This window comes from Cryptomeria japonica, chromosome 9 (assembly GCF_030272615.1).
Source record: "Cryptomeria japonica chromosome 9, Sugi_1.0, whole genome shotgun sequence".
NCBI lineage: Eukaryota > Viridiplantae > Streptophyta > Pinopsida > Cupressales > Cupressaceae > Cryptomeria > Cryptomeria japonica.
Window position 1 is genome coordinate 106426219 of NC_081413.1, and position 19517 is coordinate 106445735.

The 19517-nt window shown below is 31.0% G+C and overlaps 1 protein-coding gene across 1 annotated transcript; it reads left to right on the top strand.

The window, feature by feature from the left end:
• Positions 1–2882: 2882 nt before the first annotated feature.
• On the top strand, positions 2883–5507 carry LOC131062747 (transcription factor MYB87). The gene is made up of 3 exons (XM_057996470.2): positions 2883–3362; positions 4023–4152; positions 4276–5507. The coding sequence occupies exons 1-3, from the start codon at positions 3227–3229 to the stop codon at positions 5111–5113; spliced, it is 1104 nt and encodes a 367-aa protein (XP_057852453.2). The 5' UTR covers positions 2883–3226; the 3' UTR covers positions 5114–5507.
• Positions 5508–19517: the final 14010 nt, after the last annotated feature.

A 19517-nucleotide genomic window follows, 5' to 3' on the forward strand; every position in this document is an offset into this window, starting at 1 on the left:
TTAAATTTGATGACCTTGTATAATATTGTTTGCATACTTCTGTTTTAAATTTTTGGAAGACTTTAAATACAAAGAAAAAGATTTTTGCATGTCTTTTGATTTCAAGCTCTTAAATTTGATGGTCATTTAATTTTGTTTGCATAGTTTTGTTTTAAATTTTGCAAAAACTTTAGATATGAAGAAAAAGATTTATGGTTGATTTGCAATTTTATTTTGAATTTTGTAGCTTTTTATATAAAGATTCCATTCTACTTTCTTTCTAAAATAAAGTAGGTCTCAATATGTTAGATAAATTATTTTTTGTTATCAAATACGTGAAAGATTTAGTGTATCTTTAAAGACAATTAATAATATTCATTAAAAATATTGTTTTGACATTGAGGTTAGATGTGTATGGTATTATACATCAAATTAACATTTTTAGTCATTGTTGTTCGAATAAAAAGAAACATATGGGTGCCTCTACTAACACGAGAGTTATCATATCTTTTTCATATAACATGTTCTCTTATAGACTCAATATGTACATCTAATAGTTCTATATACAGTAGACAAAGCTAATGAAAAATGTTTGCACACAATGATAATATCAAACAAAAGGCCTCAAATTCCGGATGACATACAATGCAACATATATAAAAAAAATTACATATCTAAATAATAGTCTATATTTAGATTTTAAAATATCATATATTTGTATATGATAGCACAATTAATTGACTTCAAAATTCTTAAACTTAATAGCTATTGATACTAATAATTAAATGAAATAACTTTCTAGAATAAGTCACATTCAAAGAACAACAAACTATGTGTTCTCTTATAGATGAACATAAAAAAATGAATAAATGCATAACTATTGAATTAGTATTCTTCTTGGAATTTCATTGAAAAAACACATGCTAATGTGACATATAATCTACCATAAAAAATAAAATTAATCCTTTCAATATCATGACATAATTTAAATAACAAAATTCTAAGTACTTTCCCTATATTATATTATATTGTGAAATAAAGTAAGTCTCAAGGTAATTATGAATAGACAAATTTTATGATAAATTATTTGATAGGTATAGTCAACTATCAAATTAGAATTAAGATAAATTGTCTCATTTAAAGAGGGATAATATCAACTTAACTTTAATAGGAGGTAGAGATATTGGCTACCCCCATTTTATAATTCCATTTTATATAGACATATTATTTTTCTTATAAATTTTTTAGAAGATTTAGTGTTTCTTTAAAGAGAATTAAGGATATTAATTAGTAATATTTTTTTGCTATTAGAATTAATGAACAATTTTGTATAGTTCTAATAATAGTTTATTTCTTGTGCATTCAACTGTCAAATTATTAATATTAAAGAACCCAAAAAATTATAACTAAAAGCTTATTAATAAATTTCACATGTATCAACAATTGCCTACTTTTAGGCATTTTTGGACCATAATTAATCCATTTGTGCACAACTAGTGGGGTGTTTGTTCATAACAAGTGCCAATTTTAAGTGCATGGCTATTGGAGCATCTTTAAGTAGGTATGGAGAAACACTTTGAAATGTGTGCTTTTTGACCCTTGCACACATAATGGATCCCATAGCATGCATTGTTACTACCCAAAAGCTAGAATAATAGCTATAAGCAATTAACTCACATGCGGAGAAAGCCTAAAAAAAATGTTGAAATTTGATGTACCATTTAGGATATGTGGATGCAAGAATTTAGCTATGATGGCTATCGGTTCTACTAACATCAGAGTTGTCATATCTTTCTTCATATAACCAATTCTCTTTGTAGACTCAAAATGTATATTTAATAGTTCTCTATATAGATGACAAAGGCATTGGAATTTTTTTCACACAATGATGACATCAAGCACAAGGCCTCAAATATTTAAAGATATATAGTGTACCATATACAAAAAAAAGTACTTGATCATTGAACATTTCTAAATAATTGTCTATAATAAGTTCTTGAAAGATTATGTATTTGAATATGATAACACAATTGATTGCGAATTCAAAGTTCTTAAAGTTAACTATTAGTATTAATAAGTAAATAAAAGAACCTTTTAGAATGAGTCACATTCAAAGAACAACAAATTATGTGTTGTCATATGGATGGACATGAAAAATATGAATAAATGCATAACTATGAATTAGTTTTTTTCCTTGTCTTTTCTACAATTCAAAAGAGACATGCTAATATGACATCATACATGCTTATATGAACCTAAACCTTAAATTTAAACAATGAACTTGACTTATAATCTACTATATAAAATTGAAGCATTCAAAATCATCACGTCACTTAAATAAGATACTTAAAAATGCTTTCCCTTTTACCATAATAAAAACACTCATATTGAAAATTTATCTTACAAGTAATTTTACTTTAATTACTTTCATACAATGCACAATTTTACTCTATTTAAAGCCCTAATAAATAATTTAAGTGTACTAAACTTTACCTTTAATACTTTTATTCTTTGCCATTAACTCTAGACATCAACAATAATTTAATTTTCAGTTATGTGACAATGGGGTGCATATGCCAGTCAACTAGCCTGCATATGGCAGTCAAATAGCCTTACAATCCACTTTCAAATAATGATACTATGAATAGTGAAGAGTATTAACGTGTCATAGATTCAAGAACAAGGACAAGCAGTTAAAGACTAAGTTTCAGTGTGAATATTTCAATGGTTTAGGACAGTAAAGTAGAAGTTTAATCAATAGGGCCCACTTCTAGCAAGTAGGCTCTCTATATCTGTTTTTAGGGGCCTTTTGATTCCATCAATCTTGGGTTCCTCATAGATCATCAGACTATATCAATCAGAGGTCTAATCAGAATTCAGCGCAGAGTGCAGGAACATGGAAATTTGATGCGCTGTGGACCATCCAATTTTGTTTGGGATTTGGGCCTGGTCTAAAGGTCACCAAAGGCAAGGAAAGTCCTATGACAGCAGTAGGGATGAACATAACGTCCACGTACTAAGAAAAGGAAGGACCGTGCAATAAAAACCTAGGAAGATTTAGCAGTACCTCTTTACCAGTACCCTGGAAAAAAGGGTGTCTTTTTGCAATAATCATATCCTTGAGGGATCTCTACGGGACCCCTTTTTGTGCCGTCTTCTGATCTGATACTGCTGTTATTCTTGGAGAATCTGTGCACCCACTCATCATCTAGTGGGTATAATTAAGTTCTGAAACATCTCTGAAAAGATGGGTAGAGCACCATGCTGTGACAAAGACAACGTGAAGAAAGGGCCATGGTCTCCAGAAGAAGATTCTAAACTCAAAGCATACATACAACAGAATGGAACTGGAGGCAACTGGATTGCCCTGCCTCAGAAAGTTGGTATGTAAAATCTTTCATGTTCAAGAGATATAAGGTTCTTATTGTTCATTTTGAAGTTTACCCATGTTATCAGTAGTGGTAGATTCTTTCTTGTTTGTTGCAACAATTCATGAGGAGACACAAGTATCATTGAAAACTGTGAATTTTTTGGATGAGTTTGGTGTTCACGTCTTAGGAGAATGATGGAATGAAGTTTCTAATGTAGAAAACAAAGAATTATAGGATAAATGTCTTTGAAGAATGATGGAATGAAGTTTCTAATGTGGATAACAAATAATTTCAAGATTTGTTCACCTGATTAGGGTTTGTAGTCGTTGTGTATGAGATCTAGGTTTTCATTCCAATTCAAGTAAGATTGATGGATGTTTTTTTGCTTCTAGAATTCTATTGTTCTTCTGTGGAAATCATATAAAAAAGCACTACTTGGTTTCCTATACTGCGCTTTTATCGTTAACCTGGTTTTTTATGGTTTTCAATAGATAGAGAATACAAATTTACATCATGATGGCCTTTTATCTGGTGTTATTTTTTCATTACTTTAAGATCTAGCAGGAGAAAACTGGTGTCTGGGTCTTCAATTCCCATGATTTATTCCTTCACAAAATACGGTTATTTTGCAGTGTGTTTATTGTACTGATTGATCCATGCTCTTTTTTACAGGCTTGAAAAGGTGTGGAAAGAGCTGCAGACTTAGATGGTTGAATTACTTGAGGCCCAATATAAAGCATGGAGGATTCTCAGAAGAGGAGGATCATATCATTGTTAGCCTCTATGGTACCATTGGAAGCAGGTAAATGGCTCAACCAGCCTCTAAGAAACTCATATCAGAAAAGAGGGAGAAACCCAATTTTTATTCATTCAAATTTGAGATTTCACCATTTGTTACACTTGTTAAGACTTGTTTTCCATGTAGGTGGTCTATCATTGCAGCCCACTTGCCAGGCAGAACTGATAATGATATAAAGAACTACTGGAACACAAAACTGAAGAAAAAACTGTTTGGGAAACGCAAGGATCAACATGGAAGGCGTCTTGCAGCGACTGCAGCCAAACAAGCTGAAATGTTTGGCATAAAAAGGTACGCTTCTTCAGAGGCCAGCCCAAGAACAAGTGTATATGGGACACAGCCTAGAGCAGTTATAGACCACAATATGAATATGAACATTAATTGGCCTTATGCTCATTTCAGTCCTGGAATAGCTCCCCAGTTATATGAACAAACCACCCTTGCTGAATTGCCCACCATTACTGATACCAATCCAAGTACACAGCCACCCAGATTTCACCTAAACTTTCAACAACCCTTTGATCAGGAAGTTTTTGAGGCTGATAACAATACTTCTTTTAGGAAGCTCCTAGAGAGACTTGAGTCTAATCTTACTGATCGTTCAAATAACATGAATTTGGTGAGCATCTGTCAGATGCAGGTACCCAACAGCATTAGTATGAATAATAATGCATCTCAAATACCAAATTCTTCTTTGGAATATGAGACAGCAAAATTCCACAACCCTGCATACTTACAAACTCCATCTGTATTGGATGCATCTTTCCCTCCCAGTGATATTTCACTTGTGTTTTCTCCATCCACTGTGACTTGTGGGTCTCCTCAAGGAAGCCATCAATCTGCTTGTTTAAATACATTCAATGATGAGGCTTATATATTGTCAATGGATTGGAATGATCTCCTTAACTGCACTAACAATAATAGTAGCTCACTAGCCTTACCACAAAGAGAAGCAGACAGTTAAAGATGGTGTCTGTATGGCTCATCAGTTCACAGTATTGATATTCCTTGTGAGAATAAAGTTATCTTTTAGCAGTTATGCTAAGATGTATCATTACGTTTTTCCATTCTGAAGCAGATATATTGAAATTTAGGGATTGTGTCTCAAAGGATATTGATACTGCTCTCTATAAGTATTCAGTTCCACAAGTCATGTAACAACTAAGCTCAAGCTAGAGGAATATATAATATACAATTCTCGCAGTGCTACTCTCCAGTCCAGGTAAAAGCATTCTGAATCTAAGCCATTGTCCAACTAATTGATTGTTATTCAAGGAAGATGATAATAACCTGGCATTACTTCAGGTACGCCAAATATTTCAGGATTTCATTTGTTTCAATTTGTACTTGTGGTTTCATTCTTATGGACAGCAATATTCAGAAATGAAAATAAAAAATGTTGAAGGTAGTTTAACTCAGAAAAGTGAAATAAAACAAAAGAATATTTTATTGGTAGTTGAGGGTTTTAAAGTAATTTTTGATGTTGTTTCTCTGCTTTAAAAATTATCATTTAAAAAAATATTGAACTAGAATGGCTACTAAATTTGTATTTTTTTTTCACTTTCAAATTAAGTCTAATGATATGACTTTGCCTTACCTGTTTAAACTTTGTTGGGTTTGACCCTATTTATATTTATTTCATATTGTTGTGAAGTTGGCCCTTCTAGACTTTGCTAGTGTGCTGCTATACCAAAGTCCCCTTTTTTGAAAAATATTGTATATTTTTTTACTAAATAAAATTAATTAGACAATGTTCATAAAAAAGATTTTTTATTTTATTTTATTAGTGAATGTATATGTATATATTAATTCTTTATATATTAGAATTATATCCTTTCATAAATAAAGATATTTAAGTTTATGTTTCAAATTTTATTATATTTAGTTAAATGCATTTCAATATACTTTAATATTAAGGTTTCAATACAGATAGTGTATTATTTTGTGATACACACACACAACTTTATTATATCTAATTTTAAGTACTCAATATACTTCTTGTCCAAAAGAATTTGCTACCAATATATTACATATTTTGTAAAGATACTGCATATTATTTTGTGGTGGATATGTACTCACACATACAATTTTATGGGTTATTTTTATTTTCATATATTTGTCAATCGACAAAGGTTATTTAATAAAATGATAACTAGAGGATGCTTAACCATTAGATTTGGAAAAGTCCCCATTATTGTTAGAATGTCTTATTACTTCTTATTTGTAAGAACTTATTTTATATTGTTAGTTTTTTTTTTAATATATTAAAATTAGAACATTTTTCTTACTTGATTGTAGGTGACTTTTACAATAGTTTAAGTAAGTTTATAGGAAATAATTAGTATGGTATTATTTTGATTTAATAAAGATCATTTTTAGTCAAAATTATATGACCTCTTATTATAAAGAAAAGTGCTAATTATCACCTTATGTATGCATAAAAAGGGTAGATAGTTGATTTTATTTTGACCTATGTTGAAATTATGATGAACTTATAGTATTTCAAAAAGAGGAATGAAATCTCATGTTATGTGTTGTGATGGTGAAAAATGGGATTGGGTAGTTTAGGACCTAATCCTACTTTCATCCATACATTGGAATACAAAAGCACTTAAAGGAGTGATCCTCTATGACTAACTCTTACGAAAGAGAGTCAAGGGACACTTTTAGGGTTTCTATTCCTTCACTGATATGAAAGGGAATATGCTGAATGTAGGAGAATATAAAACTATGCTAATAGGATGAACAAATGTTACCATAACAACAGTAACAATAGACTGATAACTGAACCAAATTGAAACAAGAAGTACAAATCTGAAAATGGAATTTTGATGTGTACCTAATACTAAAAACTGAGCCTAAATTGGTAGGACCAAGGCTTTGGGCGCTCTAGTCCCAGTAACTATATTGATTTGTAAACAAGAAGTCTACAAATTGAGTTGATTTGGATCCTGTCTGCCAACACCTACACCTGATTGGGGAGGACCAGGGCATTGGGCACTCCAGTCCTTGAGATCTGAGAACAAATCCTGGAAATGGGCTTGTGACAGATTGCTGAGATCTCCCAGAAATTGCCCTCTTCGACGAAAACTTGTACCTCTACCTACAAGCTAAAAATGGTATCTTTGTGGCTATATAGGGTTTTGCCTTAGTCAAACACCTTGTTTTTGTGATTTTCACCTCCACAAATAGCCAATAATGTATTGAAAAGTGTGTTCCCTAGAATCTCATGTGTTTGTAAGGTCCCTATTAGCTAAAATGCGAAACTAGAGTTCTACCCTATGTTTGGAGTAAAAAACCTAAATGAACATAATGTAATACTTCAAATCACAAGTGCAATGTAGATCTAAATAAATAATGTAAATCTGAAAATGAATGATATGTAGATTTGAAAAATCACATACAAATATGAAAAATAACATGAAACCATACCAAACCTTAAGAGAAAGGTACAAGTCACTCATCAGTCGGTGATCTCCTTATTATTCTTCCACATCTCCTAAGCTTCCATGATTGATGAAAAAGGTTGATCAAGACTTGATGAATGATGGATTTGCTAATTGTAGACTTCACATAAACCCACACTTTCACTTCATAAGAATCTCCTTCAAATGAGGAAAGAAAAGGTTATAGATATAAAACCCTAACTTTAATTTTGATGATAAGCTGATTTAGATTTGATGAAATTTCACACGGAGCAAGATTTGAACATTATAATGCCATCAAATTGAGCTCCCAAAATTAGGGAGAAAAAGTCAAGACCGGTATGTTAGGCATATCGGTCCGACCAACTTTTTTCCAAATTTCTAGGGATGCAAAATATCATGATTACAAAGTCAAATCCAACTTAGTGGGTCAATCCAAGGTGTTTAGGTATGTGAAAATGTGCCTTTAAGATGGGATTTATAGGACTTTATTAGGATCAATTAAAATAAAATAAAAAAGGGTGTGCTTAGGGTTAAGGACCAAATTTTATAATATGTAAATTGATGAGAAATGACTTTCGATTTAATTAAATTAATAATTAAATTATTAAAGTAACCTTGAAAATGCAAAATGCAATGAGACACACTAAGGCGAGTGCTAACCTAAGTGTGGAATTGGACAACCCTAATTAAGGGTGTACAATTTATGACACTACATTTGTGAAATACAAAAAGTCAACATTCTTAAAAGGGGCTTAAGATCATATTTAAACAAAAAAAGTAGAAATGAAAATGAAATCTTCTGAAATTCTATTTAAATCACATGAAAAGAACATAAGTAAATTACACTACTAAGATTGTAGGTCCTAATATTGAAAATTGGCAAACTTTATTGAAAATTGGTGAGCTTTGTAAGAAATGGAGGTATAAATTTTAGTATCAAGCTTATATTATAGGAAGCCAATCAAATTCGAAAGGGTATATAATTATTGGAAGTAATAAAAAAAAAAACATACTTCACATTATATTTGTATATGGTGAAAAGTGGATAGTGAAAAACAATAGTATTGAAAGACTAACAAGGATCCAACCACAAAAACCCTAGCCTAACAATGAAAAAAACCATACACAAATGAAGATACCTAAGACCATGTAAATCAATAAAATAAACCAAATATACCATTCACATGTCAAGTAGGGTTTCAATCTCCATTTCTTCCTCTCTCCATTGATCTTGTTTGATATATTTGCTCTCGAATTTTATCTATGCACAAGAGCTCAACAAATAACGAAAAATGTGGTTGATAGCTTGGTTGCAAGAAAGCTTAAGTCTATCATTCATTAGGGTTGATAATGAAGGAGAGTATCATCTTATATAGAAGACACTTTAGAAAATGGATAGATAAGATTAAGAGGTGTAAATATAAATAGTCAGCTAAGATTAAAGGGTAGGTAGAGGAAATAATTCAATGATAAAGGGGGTAGGTAAGAGAAGAATTAAGAAATGAATGACATTTGTCATGGGTAGAAAAGGCTAATGAATTGATTAAATAAATAAAGATTCATTTAATTAATAGAGGAAGTGGGATCAATTAAATAAACAAAATATTTATTCAATTTAGGAAAAGAACAATTTAAATAAATAAAAGTATTTATTTAAATGAGGAAAGGCTTAGAAGAGGATTAATAAATTAATTAAATAAATAAGAGTTTATTTAATTAATAGAAGACTTAGGATAAAATAATTAAATAAATAATTTTTTTTATTTAATTAGATAGGACAATTTTAGGTGTCTACAATATTAATTTATTCTCTCATAAAGACTATCTAATAATATATCTCCTTACACCCACATAAGTTTTATTTCTCATCATTTTTCAACCTTATGTTTCTATAATATTATGTTAGTCTAGAATATTCCTATTCTTCGTATGATATCACACTTGATTATGATGAAAATCACATTAAAAGTTAACTTTTTATTGTTGACTTTATAGAAACTTGTTTTTTATGATCTCTTAGTTACTCAACAATAGAAAATTAATTAATAATTATAACCTGGTATAAACTAACTATGAAATTAAAATTAAGGAACATGTAATATTAAGAGACAACACAACATACACTCTTAGGATAATTTAGTTTTAAGAGTACATATTAACAACTTTTAAATCAACTTTTTGAAGAAGATTACATACTAGTTATCAACATTGACATTTCAAATAATCACACTTTATGATCCATTTTTAAAAACTACAAAAATAAAGCATCTATTGGAAGTTTTAGAACACACAAGATTTAAAGTGTCAAATTTCCTAGAAAAATGTAAGAGGAGGCTCAAAGTACAAAAATATATATAGAGAAAAGGATTAGAAAAACATTTATATATTTATGATAGAATAATTTTGCAACGACAGGTTATATCTATCCCATTTTATTATATTATTTTATACTAATTTTTAGAATTAACATGAACAATAAGTCATATCAACCATTTTCAATTATTATAATTTATATTTTTTCACTTCATTTGAACCTCTTTTTATGTTTTCCACAACAAACCAACTTACATACATACATACATCCATGCATACATACATACATACATACATACATGCATGCATGCATGCATACATGCATACATACATCTATACTATCTACTCATTTTGAATAAGCTTTTGGGTAACAATAGATCACATAATTTGATTTGAATCATTATTTAAAATATAGTTACACTATGTTCTCACAATATTTATTGTGTAGGTCACAAAAGAATTAAATTTACTAGTATAATGTCCTCTTGTAAACATTTTCTTTTCAAAAATAAATTAAAACTTCGTTCTTAATGGTTTCCTAATATTATTGCTTATTTTATAATGATTTAAACATGTCAGAGATTAGTAGTGATAAAAGGGAATCATGCTTGTGCATTTATGAAATAAGAAGAACTAAAACATCTGTTATTTTAAAAATAATTATTACTATATGTTTAGATTAGATTAGCATGGGAATGGATCAATGTCATTTACATAGCATCCATCAAGGATAAATGAACGAATATGATAAGGAATGAGTCTAGGAAAATAAAAGATCTAAAACCAAAAAGAGAAGACTGGTAGAATCGACAAAACGAAGATAACTACTAGGAAACCAACAACAAGTTAGGTGTCATTGAGAGACCTCACTCAGGCCCTTAATGACATGCCATTAATTTTGTAGAAACTCTAGACATTCATAAAATGACACTTCTCTAGGAGAAGTATAGGAGCTAGTCACAATAGACAAATGAGGAGAGGAGTGGGGAGTCTCCATAGAATGTTTTATCTTTTTGCCAATAGAATGATGAGGGCTATGATGAGAAAGAAGCTTTGCATCCCTCTACCTATGTTTCTCTTTCCTCCTACACAACTCATGTTGTAGAAAGTGCATGGTGGTGGTTGTATTCTTGATGGAGTCTTTGTAGCATTCAATAATATCTTGGATGCTCTTCATAAGGATCCATTGGTTCTCTTTCAATTGAGTCACTTCTTCTTCCAATAGATGCTCCCTTAGGCCACTTTCCTTCTTGATTTTGTACATATCCTTACCAATATTACCTCAATGATAAAAAAATGGCTACCACATTCTTCATAATCTCATAGATGCCTTATTGGAGAGATTCTTCTATCCTTTCCTACACCTTAAACACTAGGGATTCTAGATAGGATTTTCTACTTGGCCAAATGAAGCTAGGCTATTTGGCATTTGGAAAATTTTAAATGAGTATTAAAGACCTTACAGAATTCCGCTATTTTTTCTTGAAGCTTGATGTAAAGATTGCTTTAAATTTAATTGGGTTGAAATATGGGACCACACCCAATTCTTGGGAGATACCTTTTGGGGGATTGGGGAGGATTATCCAATGACAAATTAAGCTAAGGAAAAGTAGCCTAGGTAGAAGAACTTGTATAAGAGTCAAACAAACTTGGGGAGTTAGAATCAATGTTAGAGACAAAAATAATGGAATCCTTACGATAGTCTAAAATTTGCACTTTCTTTCCCTTAAAAGTATGGGGAAAGGTTCATCATAATATTCTTAGCCTCAAGAGTAATTAGGTTGGATGCTTGTGGGCAGATTATTAAATTCAAATTGTGGACAACATGGGTTGATGAGGAGGCACCAAGATGCATATTGAGACTAGGTTTCTCACTCTTTGCAAGAATAGATGGGTTTAAAATTATAGGATGGACAGTGAAGGTAGAGATGAGAGCCAAATTGAATTAAAAAGGCTATAGGATTAATCCTTGATGGAGAGGACAGGTTTTACCAACACTAGCAAGTTTTTTAATAATAAACTCTTCTAGAGAAGAGAAAATCTAATAAGAAAAAATGATCTCGACATGGTGTCTAAAATGGTTTAACATAGGAAACAAAAAATCATGAAACTACTTATGGTGGCCTTCAAGTGTAACATGCCTCATGAGAAGCCCAACTATTTTAGCACAAACCCCATGAAGGTCCTCATCATTGCAGCCATTCTAGAGGTGATTGACCTTCTCACCTTCCTCTAGGAATCTCTTCATTAGATCCCTACAATTCCCTGTATTCTTCTTCATTATTTGGATTCTATTATTGACAAAACCACTTGCAATGAAAATGGATATAAATTGAATATAATAATGTTTGAATAACATGATTTTTGAGAAGTTTGTAATAGAGTAATGAAAATAATGGATCAATATTTTCTCTATAAAAATATTATTTTTAAGATTGTAGCTTCTTGACATCAAATAAGTGATTAAAGTAATTCTAATTACATAAGTTATATATCTTATGCATTACATTACTATTTCACTCCTTAATGGTAAATTCATCTTTCATATGTGATAATATAGAAAATATTTTATTTGATAGTTTGTTATGGTTTCTATATCATACTATAATCCTTTCATTTATCAAATTTAAGATTAATCTAAACAAACATATTTATTCTTGATTGTGTATTTATTTATATTTACATAAAATCCAAGTCTAGAAATAAAATTTTAAACTCTTTCATAATAGATATTGTAAAAAATATATTAAATTGATAAACTACTTAGTTAGCATGCTCACTCTAAAATCCTTCAAAATATGTATTTATTTTGTTATGAAATGGAAGACTCCCTGGAAAAGATGTCACACTTTAAAATTCTTAAGTTTGAAAAGAGTTTTATTTTTTCTCTCCAAATCTTGGCTCATAAAGGATTTGTCTATAAGACGATAAGCATTGTATAAATGGATAAAACAAGAAATTCATTTTATATAGGAAACTTTAAATGATACAGAATAAAAATAGGAACAAGTCTAAAGTGATGCATTGTATAAGAGGATATGTTTGTAAACAAATTTACGGGACAACATTAAGGAATCTGTAAATCTTTTATAAGCTCTATAATGCAAACGCTCTCCTCTCAAAACCACCATGAATCTCATGTAGTTCTTTGCAAGAAAAATATTTTTTCCCTTTTCATTTAAATTATTATTGGATTTATTGTAATTAAAAAAATGCTAAAGTTAAATACATGGTTGTTTTGGTAATTTGGGCATATTATCAATCAAGATCTACTTGATGTTTGCAAAGAAATATAATTTTAAAACTGTATGGTTAAATATCTATTTAACTATTTTTTATAAATAATTTATAATTTTTTAATTAAAAGAAAAAATTTATAAAAAAGTATTATCATTTTAACATGATGACATGATTTTCATATACATTTATTTGTCTATTAAATAATAATCTTGTAATATTAAATGAAGTTGATGATTTAAGACTTGAGATCTTATTTTTAAGTTTTATATTACATTACTTCTATCTATAATATAATATCTTGTTTTGATCTTTTTAATATATATTTATGATATTTTAATATTTTCTCATATACATACAATAATCAACATTAGTAGCAATTGGTAAAAACCAATCATTCATAGAAAAGAGTGCTCTTCAAGAAATTTTAGAGAGAATAGTGTAAACAACCAATTATGAATGGTTGTACATAATGTTCATAAAAATATAAATAATAATATGAAAAATAAGAAAGAATTAACTTGATATGTACAAACTCAATATCATAATAATTTAGCATCCACCTTATTACATATTTTATTTACCAATCTATATATTATGTATACTTTCACTATTTTAAGAAGCTTGTTCAATTATTTATTATAGACACTTATTTTTGTCCACTTGATTAAATGAATTTTATATTTGTTTAATTATCATTTATCCAACTATTAATTAAATTCATATTTAATTAATCCTTTCCCCTTTTTCAACTATTAATTAAATTAATATTTAATCAATTCATCCCAACTTTCTTCTCCTATTAATTAAATAAATTATTTGATTTATTTGATTTAATTCACTTAACCAAATTCAAACCATTAATTAAATAAATAAATCATATTTATTTAATTAAATCCTCCTTCACATTTAAATAAATTAATATTTATTTAAAATCTCCAAGTCCCGTCTCTCACATTTAAATAAATAATGTTTATTTAAATCCCTAAAATCCCTTTTCTCACATTTAAATAAATTAATATTTATTTAAATTCCTAAAATCCCTCCCCCACTTGTACTTTCTAGAAAATGCAAGTTGCAAAGTTAACCTTTCTCCTAATCATGTCTAAACCTCTATTATTAGCCTAATCACCCTTAAATAGTTTGCACATTCCTAAACCAAAAGTTAACCCAAAACCCATCAACTCAAACCTTTAATGGTTTCTCTCAAAGTCTTCAAGACTTTAATGGTTTCCTTCTAGAGTCTTCTTAAGCCTTTAATGGTTTCCCTCAAAGTCTTCAAGCCTTTAATGGTTTCCTTCTAGAGTCTTCTTAAGCCTTTAATGGTTTCTCTCAAAGTCTTCAAGCCTTTAATGGTTTCCTTCTAGAGCATTCTTAAGCCTTTAATAACTTCCTTCAATTCTTCAAGCATTTAATGCTTTATTCCCATTTTTCTCATTTAAATAAATTAAGATATTTAAATAAAATCCAAAATTCACAATCACATTTAAATAAATCAATATTTATTTAAATATCTATCCAAATGCAAGTTGCACCAATAAATTGAAATAAATAAATTTTATTCCAATTAAAATCCTAAAATCCCTCCAACTTGCATTCTCCTACAAAATCAACTTGCACACTAATTCTCCTTCTAGATTCTTCTAAACCCTTCTAATTAAGCCTAATCCTCTCCTAAACATGTGCACGATCCTAAACAAAAGAATTAGGAAGGAGTCACTTCTCAAATCATTAAAGACTTTATTTCTTCAACAAGTTAACCCTCAAAGTCTTCATAAACCATTAAAGGCTTAAAACTAACTAACCCACTTTTGACCCTTGGTTAGAGGCTTTCTCTCCAATTTAAGTACCCCTTTAACCCACATGTCTCTTCAAGCATTCATTGCTTTGACCATGGTTATCCTTTAACCCTTACACATTCTTTTATCCTTTGGATAAAAAAATTATCCATTAACTCAACCCTAACCAAACCCCCTAAGGTAACCCTCATGTCTCTGCAGGGTTTAATGCCTCTTCTCTCTCCTCTCAAGCCTCCTCATGGTGACACTTGTCAACATGGGATTGGGTTGAAAGTATCACATGGATTGAGGATCATGCAACCCTAGCCCTTGTTAAGATAATTCAATCTTAACCATCCAATTCCCCATTTCTTCTACAAATAGGACTCACCTCTTCATTGTGAGGGATCACCAAGTCTTAGTCTTAGAATCTTGATTTTGCCTCTCTTTGTCTGAATCATAAGCTTAAGAATTTAGAAGAATTTTATCATTAACATACCATAATATCAATATCAAACATGTTTAGTTTTATTATCAAAGCATAATCTTCATCATAGCTAACTTTGCTATAATCTTATCGATCTAGAATACATTGCATATAGATCATTTCCATCACATATCACTCATTCTTTGAGTTGTCATTCTACAGGTCAGTTTCTCAATGATCTGAGAGCAACCATGACTTGAGGAATCCTATGAGATAGAGAACAATGGGACGTCTTGCAAGGATTGTTTATTTAACTTGTGTTATCTGTTAGATCCTTATATATAATGTTTCATTGGTACGCTTGTTATTCTACTCTTTATTGACTAACACCACATTTCAGGTATACATTTTTGGCATCCACCATGGGGCTAGTCCCCAAAATTTTAATCATTTTGCATGAAGGTTGGAGGCAATTTTCTAAAAGAATATGAGAACAACGGATAAGTAGAAAAGTATAGTACCTATAACTAATATTCCAGTGCATATGCCCTCAACTATAGCACTTCTGAAGGCCAGATCAACACATCTACACTTGATTTCAATGCATATGGACCTTTCTGATTTAATTTGTCTTTCTTTCTCTTAGTGCATAGAATCATCAATATAGCACATACCTGCCCTAGAGTAGCACATTGGCCTTGGGAAGTAGTGCATTTGTTTCATATTCTAGCACATGTAATATGTTTTTTAGCACACCAATTACAGACTGTTGGTTAATAGATTTTCCTCTTACACAATATAATTCTTTGACTTCTGCATGCCAATAAACAAAAGACAAAAACAAACCAACAATTGGATAACTACTTAAATAGTTAACCTATGTATACGGGTACAACTCCCCAAGAATGTTTTTTAATAAGCTTAAATTATGACAATTTCCATGCACACTTTTTACAAGAAAGCATTAAAGGCATTTAAGCATTCATATGTCAACACAAAATGAACACTGCAATATTTTCAAGCACATATTTCTTCTAAAATCTCACAGACTTTCATTCTTCTAATCGGCAAGACAAACATTTCAAAAGTTTTCCTTTTACACACTCATATACACTGTATTAGAAAGATAACAAATTCTGCTATTGAATCAAATCCTCACAAAGATTCACACTTCAATTCATAAACAAACAGATTTATAAGACAAAAAAATGTTGTAATTTCATTCATAGATCAAATTGTCTTTCTTTTCAGAGTACATAGTATTGCAAAAATATAAAAGATTTCTATTCTATCTTAACCAGAAATTCTTGGACCTTTTACAAGGCTTTTAATCAAGTATATATAGCCGCTAGGATATGATAGTTTTTTACAATTAAACCAGAGTAAAAAGATTAACTCTCTATGAGAGTTAAATAATTTTATCCTTAAAACTAAAAAACAACTGATCAACAAGAAAAGTGGCATAAGCCACAAGCAACGGTGATGCGATCAAACTCCTACAAATGACATGGCATCCACCTATTTATCCTGAGTTGAATAAGTACTTCAAATATTTCACCATTCCAAATGAGCTAAGGAGAAGTTAAGAATAAGCTGATAATGTGGAAGGCCGATATGAAGTATTCGCTGCTTCCACACTTCTTTCTTTTTGCTCACCTACACAACCTTACCCTTATGTATCTCAAGATGATCGAATAAAACCACTAGCATGGATTCAATTCGTACAATTTTTGAGAAATCCTCTATTGTTAAGGATTTTGCTTCATGGATTTGTTGCACTCGATCCTTGAAAGCTTGAATCATATCAGATGAATCTTCTAGCATTTGCTTATCTTCTTTTAGGAGCTGGATATCTATACACTTCATATCTTTCTGTATAGTATAAATCAATTCTTTTAATTCCTTCAAGAGCTTGATGGATTCTTCGGTCCTTGTTCAATAATTGAGTTCCTCCACTCAATATTTTCTTTGCCTACGAAAAGCACATTGTCATCAAGACCACATACTGGCTTTTCTGCAAGGACATTCATGACTCCATACCTTTGAGTATCCCTCATTTTCTTCAGTACAACCACCCATTTTCTTTTCTCTTTTTCCCAATCAATTATTTATGTTTCCAACTCCTTGCGCATAGACTGCATTTTCAAATACTTTAACCAGATCGGAAATGTAGCTTGTACATTGTTGGGCAATTGATTCCAACCATTCATTGAAGATGTTTGCTACCATCTGGTTTCTCTGAACCTGATCAAGCAGTCTCCAGTTCATTACAGACCTTGGATCAAATGATAAATGAACTTGAGAAAGTGGTTGTGGATTAGGATCATGTATGGCGTTGATGTACTGGGCCATTTACATTATGATCTGTTTCATTTCATTTTTATCCTTTTCATCTTTCCAAGTTCTGGTTAGAATTCTCTTGGTCGAGGTCTCCAAGTGTTTAGCATACGCAGCATGAGAGGTCACCCCTAAATCAATCTTCTCAATAATGAAGTCCTTCTCAGTGATATTCTCAGGATTTTTATCTATTGAGGGTCTGGCTACCTCTACAATCCAATGTCCTATTTGGTCATCCACATCTATCATCACTTCAGTTTTAAGTCTCTTGGACTTTGATGTTCTCCCCAAAACATTATTTACCATGTCCTCGTTTGGAATTGAGATTGTAATTACGTTTCTTTTCTTGGTAAGTGAGGCACTTAACCATTTGGCAATGATAGATGTTTCCCTGGGTGGAGGTGATTGCTGGTTGGTGATGACAATGGCCATGGTGTTCACAGAATTCTTAGCTTCTTGGGTTTCCTTTCCCTTATCAGCAACATTAGGAATGAGCTTTTCCTACATCTGAGCATCCGTCATACCTCGAGTTTCTTCTTCAAAGTCCAAATCTACTACAAGAGGACTTGTAAAGAGCTTCTGACTTCTCTTCTTACTACAAGATCTAGTTTCACGAGCATGGGAGGAACTCAAAGAAGATTCTCCTAATTTTGCAATCTTGATTTTCTCGATCTTCTATTTCTCATTACCTGCAATATCAATAGCAATGTCAGAACAGGGAAGAGATACTTGAGAAGTAGCACGAGTTCGACAAACTTTTCTACTCTTAGGTGTAGACATGGGCTGTTGTCCAAAAGGATAATCTTTTAGCCATCTTTATGTTTGTCTAATCACATTGAAAGTTCTAGCCTGAATGTTGTCATCCCCTTTTCTATCCCAATCAACCTTTGGAATAGGCTTCCCCCATATCTTCTCATTGAACTCAGGATCAACAAATTCCTCACCTTTGTCCTCTTGTACGTCAGAGATATTCATGGACAAACCCATTGTCACAATTTGTTGAACTGTGAACTTCGACCACAGTCTTCTTCTGACTTCAAATTCATCATCATAGTTCTCCCAGTAATCTTCTAGCCGAGGTTCATGATAAAAATCATCATCAACATTTAATTTCTCTATAGAAAACCTTTGGCTATCAAATTTATGTCTAGCAACATATAACTACAGATTGAACTTCTTGAATTCAAGTTCAAGGTTCAAGGCATCTGAAATGGATCTACAACTCTAGTATCCCAACTCTACTAGAAAGACAACTCCAGACTTTCCTCCACTTCTCTTATCAATATAAGCTAGCTGTCGATTGACTTCAATTAAAATATAGCTATCCAGAGCATACCTGGGTAACCTGAAAGGGTCACCCTGAAATCCACCAACTCTAATATAGGTGAACTAAGCAAACTGGATGAAGAAACTACCATAAATACCAATAAATTCCATTGCTTCTATTGATAATCTCTTGTTTGTGTTACCTTGCAACTCATGAACCAATCTTATTGCAAAAATGTCATTCAATCTCATGAAGGTTTTAGGAATATCTCTGTTGTTGTAGGTGAGGATAATATTCATAAACCCTTGTTCCATTAATCCAAGGTTCATGGTGTAAGCCATTCCAATCTCGGGTGCAAGCAAGCATATAAAACATGTACAAGGACATATAAAAACCACTCATCCTTGCAAATTTGTTTAAACTCTCATCTAGTCTCTCTGCAACAACTTGTCGCCAATCTAGGTAAGCACTTCCATTCAACATGACTTGAATGTAGAAATACATCCAGTCTTCTCAATAAAAGGCATGAGCATTTCCTTTCAATTTTCTCAACATAACAACAATATCTCGTACTTCTGTTA